Source organism: Amblyomma mixtum, chromosome 9, assembly GCF_055824585.1.
Source record: "Amblyomma mixtum isolate Tamu chromosome 9, ASM5582458v1, whole genome shotgun sequence".
NCBI lineage: Eukaryota > Metazoa > Arthropoda > Arachnida > Ixodida > Ixodidae > Amblyomma > Amblyomma mixtum.
The window spans coordinates 62852060-62866562 of record NC_143020.1 but is presented as its reverse complement, the minus strand read 5'-3'; the positions used below and the strand labels follow the sequence as shown (position 1 = coordinate 62866562).

The 14503-nt window shown below is 44.3% G+C and overlaps 1 protein-coding gene across 1 annotated transcript; it reads left to right on the top strand.

The window, feature by feature from the left end:
• The first annotated feature begins 11575 nt into the window (after positions 1-11575).
• LOC149329326 (uncharacterized) lies at positions 11576-13044 on the top strand. The gene has a single exon (XM_089561934.1). It carries the CDS (start codon positions 11640-11642, stop codon positions 12417-12419), a length of 780 nt encoding a protein of 259 aa, XP_089418060.1. The 5' UTR covers positions 11576-11639; the 3' UTR covers positions 12420-13044.
• Positions 13045-14503: the final 1459 nt, after the last annotated feature.

Below are 14503 nucleotides of genomic sequence, written 5' to 3'. Positions count from 1 at the left end.
TGCATTAAGAGCACTCGTGAACTTTCACGGCTGTTTTATGAGAAATCCCTTTAGTCTTGTACACGATAGGTACAGGCTAACCAAAATGTTCGGATGAGCCACTAACTACGTCGTAAGTGGGGTCCAAATGCATGAGGTGAAATGTACGGTGAGTTTGGGATTTCCTGCAACTAGGTCCTAACCGGGGCTACCACTTAAGCGAGGTTGCCGTACCGAGGTTTTACTGTAGTTGCTCCTAGTTATTTGTGATTGAGATCATTGCTGACAAAGATCCAATTCTGCTTGAGTCAATGGATGTCTTCAGTGGGTTTTTTTTTTAAGTGCCGTATCCGTTATGAAGAATTGAAAATGCTGGCCTAAAATAAGGGACGCTGCATTGTGAAAATATGAATAGCCATTGAGCAGCCAGCTCATCGGTGACAGGACTCTGCTTAGGCTATTCCATTGCAGGGCCTCATCTTAATGCACACAACAGTAGTGGGGCACCTACTGCACTTATAGTCAGGTAGCATTCTCAGGCTGGAATGTATTTGGTACCCTTCGAGAAGTATGGTGCTCAGGGCTGGCTTTCTTAACGATGAGGTGTTGCATCAAAGACTTCGAGTTTTCATCCAATGCAAGCTGATGCTGCTCCTTTTAGTTGGCATCTAAATCGCAAGGGGTTATGCAAAGTGCAGCGTGAAAAACAGCGTTGCTAATATGCAGCCCTAATTTTGTACACAGCAAAGCACAAGAAAAGCAAAGGTTTATTTTAAAAATTCATTGTACAATACAAATCTTATCTGCTTATGAATGCACAATATACTCGCGAGATCACCAAAAGGAGACTCCTGGAAAATGTTGCATCTTTCTTTGGTTTTGGAATGCGGAGAGTGCTCTAAACCTATAAAAACTAAAGCTAAATACGATGCAGAAATCACGTTCTCCGACTGAGATCATCCCATGTGAGCTGCTTGGTTTCAGAACTCTATGTTACCCCTCGCCCGCTTGGCTTTGCTCAGCGTATCGCAGTACCAGCTGGCTTTTTTGGACTACTTTTGGAGTGCTGGTGACCAGGGTTGCTGCTTTTCCTTGGGAGTGACGTCGTAACACACCCCGGTGCTCAGAAACTTAAACCAAAACCGCTCGGTATACATAACGCGTTAATAAACTATTTATTGTGCATATATGAATTGTGCAGCATGTATTACATGCCCTGGGGCAATACACAATGTTTGAAACTAGGACGCCAACCAAAAATTTGGTGTCTCCCCCTCCATCTATCCTTTAAGGTTTTGGGTTTAGCATTTGGAGCTTGTGACCCCCCGTGTGCCAGCGTCAAAAGCCGCAAAAAGGAATGCGGCAGCGTTGTGGTTTGGCCAAGCTTAACTGCCTAGGCTTGAAACCTGATAATTTCATTCTTTTGATTAGTAGTGGTCTGACCCAGTGAAACCCTTTCTTTGTCTTGACTATTTTCATTCATTCTTGAGCTCTGCTTTGTACACACTTCTTTTTGTGTGTGTTTTTTTTGGCACATCTTGAACAATGTTGCTTTTATCCATTTCTTGAGGATCTTTCTGATGTACATGCACAAGGCCACTACAGGAGTGCGTAGGCTGCTGCGATAGTCCGTTGGGATGAGACCTTATCTTTTTCTCTCTTGCATGCATTCCATTTTTTTTTGTGCATTTTATGGTTTCTCTTAGTGGTTTATTAGTTGCGTTATACTTTTCTGAGCTTGCACACTTGTTTTCTCTTTTCATGGCATCCAACCCTGCATATGGCTGACACTAGTGGAGGGACTGCAGCAACAGACCTTGCAGGGCGTGGCATTCTCTGGTCCTAGGCATGTATTCATCGTTACAGGCTGCTGGCTCAAGAACGTGCTCACAGGTCTGCTCCTTGGCCCACAAGCAGTGACAGTGGACCCATGTCGGCCAGAAGTTCTGTGCCAAATAAAGTATTCCTACCAACATGTCTCTTCAGTAATTAATGAAGTGCATGAATAGATTATAACAACTTCTTTGGCCCTATAGAAAAACCATGTTACAAAATTTGGGTTTTTTGAGACCATACCCAGCCAACGCATTGTTTCCTGTGCAGAGCCGCATATTGCCTTCCTGTTTATGCCCTTGCAGCAGAAAATGCTGCTCAAAGTTAATGAGGAAAAGAAATTTCACCAGCAAGTTGCTCTGAGACTACTGCCAAAAGGGTTCTGAAGCCCAGTTAACATGTAAATCGGGTAATGAACGGGATGTTTGTGAGCACTGCACATGTCTAGTTTTTAATGCATATGAGGGGCCACTTTTCAACTTTTTTAGAGGTAGGTAGCGCCTTTTCCAATTGCACCATCCCTTGGTGTGGGATGCTTCTACATGTACAGCCACCTCATTCAGCATTTGAGTGCTGACAGTGCTTGGGAAGCTCTTGCTGAATATTGTAACCTGGATGCATCGAGTTGAATGGTCTTTGTAGGTATTCCAAAAAGGCAAGGCAACCGTCCTAGCACTACTGGGATTCCAACCCACTGCAAATGAGGTGGATTCCCTAGCACTTGGCTCTCGCTAGCTGTTTATGAAATTGTCATCACTCTAAACTGCACTCTAAAGGAGCGTAAAGAAAACAGTGTTGCACGGTAATTTTTGCCATAGAACATGACATGGAAATCATTGCATGGCTAATTAATCAGTTGCCTTCTGCTTCTAGATGTCTGCCAATTTCTATTAGGTAGCTTCAGCCCGTTGCACTGGTAAACTACATTTTTCTGAAGGCACTTTTGAAGCGAACGCTTCGCTACGGCACCTCGGGCTTTCTTTGCGGTGCTTGCGGTTTTCACCTTCAAGCGATTTAGAGCTCAAACCATAGTGGACTCATGGTGTGTTGCTTTGGTGCTACACCAAGGTGGCCGTTAGGTCAAACAAAAAATTGCTGGTGGCTTAGCTTTGTTTAATTACACGAAAACTTCGTTGCCCATAATTACATGTAGTAAATTGCCTATGGTTTAACTGCTGCTCAGTCTGGTCAGAGAGCAAAAGCTGTGGTGTATCGGGCAACTAGACGTGGCTTGCCGTCTAACGCTGAGTGCATTGCACACACTGGATGTTCAGCGCACCCACCCTGGCAGGTGGGAGTTAAATTAATGGTTGATCGTGAGAGGTTGGTCACCCAACCACCAAGTCTCACTTCTTCACTGACCATTGGAGTGCCTTCACAGGAATATCCACAAGCAAAGATGCACACAAATCTCGTACATCACCACCTGGATGACATGACCGCAGATGTCATGCATACTCAAGAATGCTGATTCTATGGCTGCAGCCAAGGTTTTCTGCCAGAAGCATGGGTAACGGGGCGAGCTGGCACAGGTTGATCGCTTGCAACAGAGAAGTAATCTCTGGCGAAATGCATCGCAGTATGTGCACTGACAATTGCAGCTGAACTGGTTTTTATGCTACGTGAAATGTGTAGAAGTCACTGAAGAAGAAAATAAGTAAAGCGTGTATTGCTCAAGAACAATATCCATTCATCAGGTGACTGTGAGAGTTTTCAACTGCAAAGTATATATGCCGATCCTAATTGATCTTAGAGAAAGTATGCACAAGCTATAATCACTCGAAAATTGATCTGCAGACGGCTTCACCGAAGATGTAATAATTTCTTAAATAGATTTTATTGTGTTCATCATCATCACCTTGAAAGATTTACACACGGGCAAATTTTCCTCTGTTATGATACAAACTTTTATAGAATCAGTACTATAAATGCGTGAATTCATACTGATTTAACAAAAATTAGCTCACTCGGGCTTCAAGATTAAAAGGAATTGATTTGTGCACTTTTACTCCACGAAATTTCTTCACTGAAGCTGGCCAACAACTGGCACCAGCAGTAAATATTGGATATAAAGTTTCTGAAAGTCTCTCCAACAAGAAGTGATGCCATCCACGTATTACCATGATTTTATTTCCATTCACACAACTTTACGAGAAGAGCAGGCTCACATTCCTTGTTCGGGAAAGACTGAGTGACTGTCGCTGTGTTGCCTAAGGGAAGAAATGTTGTTTTCTGAAAACTGCATTGGAGGGAACAAATTTTACAAATTAAGTTAATGATGCAGGTTAGCTACCAACACCTTTCATAGGGTACTGAGCTAGGATCTCGTTAGCTTGCATACAAATTGGTAGCTAGCAAAACATTGACTAAGGACATAAAGAGCAACAACAAACTGCAATACATATATCACTTACATGTAGAAATAACTACTCATCCTTATATATGCTCTCTGTTGAGAACATACCAGTACTGTCAGAGAGGAATGGATAATGAGCAACATTTTCTCATCACTGTTGATAGAATTTATAGCGGGTACAATCGATCAGATTTATCTTGAAATTTCTTTTTTGCCTGAAGAGCTTCATTAACCCATACAATGGAAAAAGCTCTCCATTCAACAGCAAAAAAGTTATCAGCTGGAACCACAATTCCTATAGTTCAAATTTAAACCAGCAAGCTGTATATGTAGTTGGGACCAGCAGATTACCGCTGGAACCAATTGGTCCTGTGTACTGTGTACAGGCCCGTGTACCGTGCGATGTGAACGCACGTTAAAGAACACTAGGTGGTCGATCCTCCCGGAGCCCTTCACTGCAGCGTCCCTCATAGCCCGAGTCGCTTTGTGACGTTAAACCCCATAAACCTAAACCAAACTACTGAAATCAGCTTAGCAGCACAAACCAGCAGATTGCCAGTTTGGAACCTTCACCTGTGGAAGGAGCTCGCACCCTAGGATATGACCTCCTTTGCTCCACTACGAATGCGCCTATATCCGTTACAACTGCCGGTAGAATGTTACGACCTACAATAGCAACGAATTCACGTATCTCCAAAGGATCTCATGGCATATATCGTCGCCTAATCGCGTTTTCTGACAGCTAGCCCAGACAGGAGCTGTATTTTAAAACTCTGCGCATGATCAGGTCCTTGCAAACAAAGGCCGTGGCCATGCAAAAAGTACAGGGTACGCGTAACACAACGTTGGCGTAACATGCATTGCGCGCGGCGGCATCGAGCTCATCGCGTTCTAGTACTGCGCATTCAGCGCGGCGGCGGAGTGTAGTTTGAATAAAATGGAAAGTACGCAGTGGCGATGAGCAAACCACCGCACGTATAAGTCAAGCCGGATACAAAATTCGTATACAAAATTCAAGCATTGCGCTCCATCGGGTGCGATATCGAAACCAGAAGTGTCAGAATTCGGTTTTTCTTTCGATCTTCCTGGAAGGTCACAACAGACGGCCACTTTTCAATAAACCATACTTTGCGCACAGTTCAGACTTTTCTTTGTCATTAGTACTTAATTTAGGTTCTCTACATGGTCCGCATTATGTTTTTTTTTCTTTTTTTGTGTTTAATCGTGCGCACCAACCATGCAGAGAAGATGTATACGATGGCGCAAGCCACATCGCGGGCGGCATCAGCAATGCACACATTTCGTTTGTTGCCGGTTGTGCCAGTTTCTCAACCTGTTACATTACATGTTCGTTTTTGTGTGTTCTCAGTCTGTAAGAAGAAAAAGCTTTGCAGAAGGAAATCTATGCGCCTACGGACAGAGCAAGGATAACTTCGTGCAACCCGGTGAACGTCACTTTTGCAGCGTGCGCGTGTGTAGACATGGCCCATCTTTGTGCGCGCATGCCCAAATGTGACCGCGCAGTCACGAAATATTCGGGCTTATTAACGCCTTTATCAGTAAGGTGAAAGCCGCAGAAGTGTAAAAGCCTCAATACCAGGCAAATTTTCTTCAGTGAAACTTGCCGGAGTTATTCCTTTAAACCTGTCACTTCGACATTTGCAACTACGGGGAAGTGGACGCAATAAATTGCAAAGCTTTAATTGGCGTTAATTTATGTAAATTCATTAGGTGTGTATCCTCAGCTATGACCATCTCATTGAATCAATTGCCAGTGAACTTTCGACGCCTTACTTCTCTTGTAGCAGGCTTTAGCAAAGACAGCACGTTCGTGGAGATCGCGCGCCGTTCGCATTTATTGTCGGATGTCTGTGTTCTTCTCTCTTCGTAATCGCATAGCGAATGCAACAGTCAGTTATTTTTCAGTCTAGAGCTTTGCGGTAAGAAGGCCGATGATTTATGAATTGGGTGGCGATTTGTGTGATAACCGTTGGTGGTGCGTTATGGTGACTTGTGGTTAACCATATCCCGATGGCGGTACCTGTAACCAGCAGTTTACGCCGAAAACTGGTACGAACAGCTTTATGGCATATCTTCAGTATTTTTTTTTGCGTGTGTGTGCGTACAGAAGTAGTCTCCTTGGCCTGCAAGTATAAAATTCTTTTTCCGCGTCCTAATATAGTCTCTTCACAGGAATGAAAAGTGCATGACATGCTTCGGTTCCACTAAATGGTCTGCTTTAAAAAGGAGGACTACGTCCCACAGCCGTATTGCACAATGCTGGTGTCGTTTTTTTGTGTGTCTGCTGGGCCTTCATTGTGTGTTCTCAGTTTTTCAGACATTGGTGGACCAACCGTAGCCAGGAGAAGATTCCAGCGGAACTGCGGCCAGTCTATGGCAACCTTTAGCTTGATGCTCCTATCCTGTAAAATATGTATTCTGGGATCTGTCTTTGTACCATGAACTAAGAGATCTCCCCTTGATAAATGGATAACTATTGGCATCCCCTTTGTGTCAGGCCTGTGGCGAGTGCCACATCCCCTAGTTAGTTAAAGAGGTTGATTGTTTTTTCTGCGGGATCATCCTGTTTTTAAGCTTTGATTAATCCTGGCCTGTTTATTTTTTTCCCATTCTTTGCTATCTTTTGTATTCTACGCTATGTTCCTTTGATTTCTGTGACGTGTTGTGCAATTTTTTCATTCTGCTTTTTCTTATAGTCTGATGGCTCATTTGCTATTGTGTTTTTTATAAGAGTTCCTTGCAAGTTACGCACTATCTCCTCTAGGTTCACAAATTGTCCTGCCTTTCTTAGCTGTGGTAATGTCTCTCCTCTAGCCATCATTCAATTTATTTCATATGTGCTTTTTAGTCTGTTATTTGGCATAATATTGTGCTTGGATGTTTCAGGTGAAAAAATTGCTTAAAAGTCAGCCAGTGGTTATTTTGGCAATGCAGTTAGATATTCAGCTCGAAATCACAACTGAAGCAATCTTATTCTGGTTGAGCAAATCCTATGTTTGGTACTGCACATCTCACTTCCTGGATTTAAAATGCTGTATTGAATTGGTTTTGGCTTGTTATAGTGCATGATTGTTGCCATATATTTACGTTTAGTCGTACCTTCAAAGGGTCAGTGGAGCCGCCGCGGTGGCTCAGCGGTTATGGTGCTCGGTTGCTGACTCGAAAGACGCGGGTTCGATCCCGGCCGCGGCGGCTAGAATTTCTTTGGAGGAGAAATTCTAGAGGCCCGTGTACTGTGCGATGTCAGTGCATGTTAAAGAACCCCAGGTGGTCGAAATTTCCGGAGCCCTCTACTACGGCGTCTCTCATAGCCTTAGTCGCTTTGGGACGTTAAACCCCATAAACTAAACTAAACTAAACCAAAGGGTCAGTGGAGAAGATCTCATCCTGACCTACGTACTGTGTTGCCACATGTCACGACAGCGACCATTAGGCCACAGCCACAAACGTAGTCATGTGGCGTCACAATGATTGAAAATGCTGTATTGAAATTGTTTTGGCTTGTTATAGTGCCCGAGTGAGTCTGCTCATGACTCAGCCAGCTGATCTAGGACTGCATTATATGTATTCAATACACAGAGCATATAAACTATGCTGTGTGGCGTTGGAGATTTCTCCTTACTCTGCTGCGCTCTGTTTAAAATTGCAGGCATGAGGAGCAGTGTTAGGAGGACGTAGAGTACATGCTTGAGGAAGAACCTTTCAATGCAACCTACTACTACGAACATATCTAGAACAAAAAGGGTGACAGAATGTGTAGTCAGGCGTGGATTTTGTGCATTCTTGTTCCTTTGTGCATTGCTATTAACATCACAGCACAGACGCCGCTGCTTGTGGCATTTGTGTTTGTTTTATAGTGACGCTTACTTGTTGTCCGTTATTTTGCAGGCCGTTACTGATAAGCCAATGTGTTCAAGGTTCCAGAGCAAGAAACCTTCGATGCCACGCCTGCCAGCCTTCCATGACTCCATTGCATGATGCTCATAAGCTGGAAAATGGCTTGTGCAATGATCCCCGTGTGCTGTGTTTATGCACAAAGTGAGATGGAAGCATTTTTAATGATTTTGCTTGAATTACAGGGATTTAAACAATAAGGAAAATGGGAACCACCATCAAAACAAAATTTTATTTCGTGAACTCCCTTCGAAAATATTTTCACAGGAATGGCATTGGGCTTGGGATGGAGAGGGAAGAAGTGAGTAACGGGAATAAATATAGGCACGAAGTTCTTTCTTCTTCTTAGCTCAAGAGTCGTGTAGCAGAAGTCACTGGTGTGCATTGGTTGAACAGTTTAAATTAAGCTCTCAATGGGATTCCCATACCAGTCGGGGTACTAACAGAAAACCTGACCACGTAGAGCAGTCGAGTGAAGTTCAACTTGTGCACTCTTGTGGTGGGCAATTAGTAGTAATCATAGAATCACATTACTTGGTCACTCAGAGGCTGAACGGCCATGGGGCATTCCAGAATACAATGGGTCAGAATGGTGCATGTTTTAGAGCAGTTATAACATTCAGGAGATGTTGCATATTTTTGTAAGAAAGTCTGTGCCAGTGTCAGAAGGACATCTCATGTCACTTAGCAACTTTGTGGCACAAAAAATTGAAAACAAAAATAAGCATCTGGTGCGCACCTTTAACAAAGGAGGCCCATTGGTTCCAAAATATTATGCTCAATCAAAAATATAAATGGCAATATAAAAATATAAATGGTAAATGGCAAAAACATCCATGTAATTATGCTGGTTGGTTTATGGGGTTTAACGTCCCAAAGCGACTCGGGCTATGAGAGACGCAATTATGCTGGTACTTGTGTGATTGTTCTGTTATGTGGATGATATGTTTTTTTCATTTATACTATATTTAATTTTTCAATCGAAGCAGAAACATCAATGTTGAAAATTGCATGCTTTGGAACTTTTAGCCTTTCGTGCCTCTGTGTCTGACATATCAGTGTTTATCCCGATTCTTGTGCTCTATGAAGGCGAATCTACAAATGCTTGCTTACGTAATTCGATGCAACTCCACCACTTTGCACTCATGGTTGGGGCTTTGTGATGACTGTAGCTCTGCAAAACTTGTGCTGTATCGTGTGGTGAATTTTATATTCTGTTGTGCTTGCCACTGTTTACTGGTTTATGGGCGGGCGCCCTTTTAGCTTTGGTGAAGAGTGCAGTATGATTCCTTGTTGTCAGTCACAAGTGACTGACCTCGCTTTGTCATTGCATATTGCATTTCTGACTCTGTCCAAACTGTATTTATTGCTGTGTTCATTTAGCCTGCATTCTGACATCGTTCGTTTTGGCTGTATGGAGTGTGCGGTGACAATGTTTATTTTAGTTTTCTAACAATACTGAATGTTGATCTGCACACATGGAATTCATAGCCTATGGATTTCATTTCATGATGGTGGTACCGGCTTTTATTTTTCTTTAAGGTGGAAATTGTTTTGTTATAATGCGAAGCCTTTTAAGAAACTTCCGCATATTTTTGTTAACCTGTGTGCTGTAGTGATGCTATGCGCGGTTCCACAATGCATCGAGAGTTTTACCAGTTTTTCTCACTCGCAGTGTCCGTTTTGTAGTTTTGCCCGGCCGGTTCCCTTGCATCACAGGATGTCCGTAAAACGATTATAGTGATGCTGTAATTTCTGCTCAGAATATTGCAACAACTGATGACAAGTCGCACCTTTACTCGCTGTTTCTCGCCACATTCACTCTCCCTGCAATGGTGGCCTAGTCATTGGAGCGTGCATCTCGCACGTAGGATGTGCTGAGTTGGATTCCCTGTGCCACTGGGTACCCACCGGTGGTACGATACGCAAGCTTCCCTCCTGGCTTCTGCTGGGTGGAATGCCTGGAAATGGGTATTAGAGTTCCCCTTGTGTTGATGATGGTCCCTTATACCACGATGCATCATCAGCTCTTACTCTCATTACTGTCCAATGAGCTCACCTGATCATCATGTTATCAGGGACGGACTTCTGTGCTGTCTATGGTGTTCGAAAAGCTGGCCACCTTAAACCTCGTTCAGAGCAGCGCAATGAGAACCTTCTGTCACGGTTGTTTCCTCCTTTTTTTCGCCCTGATTTCTCTTCACGATATTTGAGATGTGGGTGTCACAAAAGTAAATATGGTGTGCTCTAACTGCACTTAAGACAGAGTAGTGTGCAGTTGCACACATGCTTCGACTTGATTAGTTGCTCTCTTGGAGAATGCGGAGGCGGAATATTATGTTGGCCATATTGGCAACATTCGTGGGCAGCTGTAACCTGACCGTTTTTACCAGTAGCTATGCTCTGAAAGTTTTTTTTTTCCCTGGTTGCAGTGTAACGGGTGTAAAAGGTTTATTAAAAGAAGAGTGCTCTGTCAACGTGCTGTGTTGTTAAAAATAACTGACACTCGTTAGTTCTTAAGCCTGTGTAGGCAGACATTTACTGCTCTTCTCTCGAAGCCAGAAATTGTGCATGTTCATTTGTTGATGTAATGGCTGTTGCCTTTGTTCCGGTAAGCCTATAAATTTGTAGGCAATTGTCAGTTTTTCGTAAGCATAAGTATAGTATTCATCTGCATGCAGAATTGAAAGTCTGGAATGTTTGCTTTGGAACTCGCTTCTTTTCAAGTTCGCGCTACTGAATGTACACAACCTGGGGAAGCTGTTTTAGGAGTGTGTATTCCATATTCACCGCCTCATGCAGATAACACCGTGTGAGTGTTCACACTCGTAATCTTTTGTGCCATTAGATGCAATCTGGCTTTCACATGCAGGTTTGAGCTCCGGGGGCCACGAACATGGCGTACTTTCATGGCAGAACTCACCAGGTTAGGAACTGCAGTTTTTCTCCCTATATGCTTTCGTTAAGGTTCTCTTTCAAAAAGCAGTCTTTAGGGTATGGAAGCTGTAGTTTAATGAACTGTGGTGGAGTATATGGGCCTTCGATATTCTGGAAAGTTATTTTCTCTGCTATGTCAATTATACTCATCGAACTAGGACCGATATCAGTTCTGTTCATTGCAGCAAGAAATTGTACAGGAGACCAAGGCCTCGTAAGGCTTTTAGTCTTTAGCCTTTTCCTCCTATTAGACACTTTCTGAGGAAAAAGTAAAAAAAAATGGCATTATGCATTGGGCTAAGCATAGCTGACTGCCACTTGTTTTGCTATTAAGCCCACATGTGACTGTAAAGACATAGAGACACCTTGTTTCAGACCTGCGTTCTCTGTTGCAGATCTCTTGAATAAAACTTTTCATAGACATCGGCAGCTTTTAATCAGTGTGTCCTCTGCATTCAACTTTTCTTCCTAATTCCAAGTGAACTGTTGGATTGTTGGTTCAGGCACTTTATTTGAAGTACTCTGCTTGTGCAACACAGGTTCATTCGTGACACAGAGCGACCATGGCGCACCTCCAGTGCAAGATTCAACCAGTAAAAGGCACCCTGTGAGCCGCTGCATGGAATCTACTCCTTCTGGCATGGGTAACCAGCAGGATAATCCCACAGGAGATAAGCTGCACAGATGCACCCACTGCAACAAGGAATTCAAAAGAAGATACCAACTAGTGGTGCATCTCCGAGTCCACACTGGCGACCGCCCTTACCATTGTGACAATTGTGGGAACAGCTTTGCAGATAAGTCCAGTCTGAGGGCACACCAGCGCACTCACACAGGCGACCGCCCTTACCATTGTGACGATTGTGGGAACAGCTTTGCAGATAAGTCCAATCTGAGGGCACACCAGCGCACTCACACAGGCGAGCGACCTTACCATTGTGACTGCTGTGGTAGCAGCTTTGCACAAAAGTCCAATCTGAAGGCACACCAGCGCACTCACACTGGTGAACGTCCTTACCGTTGCGACCACTGTGGTAGCAGCTTTTCACAAAAGGCCACTCTGGAGGCACATCAGCGCACTCACACTGGTGAACGTCCTTATCATTGTGACCACTGTGGTAGTAGCTTTGCACAGCAGAACACCTTAGTGACTCACCAGCGCACTCACACTGGCGAGCGTCCTTACCATTGTGACTATTGTGATAGCAGCTTTGCAGACAGGAGTAATCTGCTGGTGCATATCCGTACCCACACGGGTGAAAAGCCATATCAGTGCCAGCTGTGCCCCATGGCTTTTGTGGGATATTCAGATCTTGCAAGGCATATTAGATTCCACAAGGGCGAAAAGCCCTACCAAGTGACTTGTGCCAAAAGGGATTCAACCAGCGCCATGATTTGAAACGGCACAAGAAAGCGATTCACAAAGAATAGCAGTGGTTTGCGGTGCCCTTAATCAACAGGTTTTTCTAGGTACCATTTGAATGCAAGCTAATGATTTTCTGGCTGAGTACCGTATGAAAGGTGTTGGTAGCTAAACTTTATCATTAACTTCATTCACCCTAACACAGAAAACAACATTTGTTCCCTTAGGCAACACAGACAGTCACTCAGTCTTTCCCGAACAACGAATGTGAGCCTGCTATGCTCGTAAACTTGCATGGATGGAAATAAAATCATGATAGTACGTGGAAGGCATCAGTCCTTGTTGGAGAGACACTTTCAGAAACTTTATATTGAATATTTACCGCTAGTGCCTGCTGTCGGCCTGCTTCACTAAAAAAGTTTTCTGGAGTAAAAGTGCACAAAACGATTCCTTTTCATCTTTAAGCCTGAGTGGACTAATTTTTACAACAATGAATATAAATTCAATCATTTATATCCCAGAACCTGTCATGACATGGGTCTAGTTTATTTTGGACATGCGGGGCCGATCGAGTGGCATCTATGAGGTGCCGCTTTGAATGCTGTCAGTGGTGATGAGCGGTCGCATAAGAACAAATTAAAAGGCCTGTGAATGCATCAAACCCTCTGGTCAGGCTCTCATTCATTCCGAGCTGTGTCTTTTTCAGTCCCCTTACCCTTAATTTCAAATCGGCATAATTTGAACAGATTTTCGGTCTCGACAGTTTGAAGTACTGAGATGTCGAGATTGTCGCGAATTGGGATGCCGCGTCCCCGACGGCTGGAGGGGAGCGGTTTCGCATGCAGGTTTGAAGAAGAAAACAAATGAATCAAAGAAAACAAAACGAAGCCGTGTTTATACTTTATAGAATAAGGAGCCTTTTGAAGAAAGAAAAACACACACTAGACTCGCGCCAAACACTACAGATAAAAAGGAGAGAGTTCAGCGGACAAAAAGCGTCCCAGCTGGAGCGGGAATGCCTTGCAGACAGCAAGGACGCGGGTTGGCGACCTGCGATGCGTCCTTGATGTTGCGTCCAGGGAGGTGGTGGTAGAGAGCCAGGAGGTGAGGAACGGAGATGGACACAGGAGACGCTGATGAACTCCTGTCAGCCGCCCCCAAGAACTGGGGAGCTGCAGCAGGAAAACAGGAGCCAGGTCCCGTCGAGGGCGTTTTGAAACACTGTAGGCTTATGCAGCCTATCCAAGGAAGCAGTGGCAGCACAGAACCTCAATCCATCGGCTGCCATTTCCACGCTTCAACGGGGCGCAGTGGTCTTGCGTCGATGATCCAAGGGAAGTCACCGGCAGCACAGACCTAACGTCCGACAGCTGCCACTTCCACTCTTGAATGGGCAGACTTGTGCTGCGGTATCTTCCTCTACACCTCAGTTTGCTGATACGTCAGCTGTCGGCTCCTAGTGCCTGCCTTGGACACACCATTCGCACGCGCAAGGCGGGGCTGGCACACACGGCGCTCCGCTGTCCGACACACCACTGTCGACACACCGTGTTCCAAAAATCCCTCGATGGTTTGGTGTGCACATCACAGAGATATGCCCGACCATTGGTGCTTGGCCTTGAAACGATATATATCCTTTCTATGGCATGTGCGCAATTTGGCCCTAAACGTAATGGCCATTGGATATATCGTCTTCATCTTCAAAAGTCTTGTCGCAAATCTCGAGAGTTTACTTGCAACAAACATAAATATAAAACTGCTCAAAGAGAGGACGCGGCTACAAAACCACCGTGCCGCACCACACGTGTCCACTCTTGGTACCCTTAGTTCGAATAGAATTTGACCGAAAGTTTGAGCTAAAAAAGCGAGCACGATACAAGAGAATTCACCGTGTGTGCATGTGTTTGAGGAAGGGTCGTGCATAACAGATTTTGCCACTCAAAGCACTGATCGTGGTGCTTGCATGTGGTACAGCGAAATGGTGGTATTTATACGAGATGGAAGTACGCGCTATGTTCCGCAGCTGGCGCTTCTATAGCCCTCGCAATGAAAAGTGGAAGGATTGATATTTCTCTCAGCAAAACAAACATCAATTCGAACCCTGCTCTTACATTCGCAGT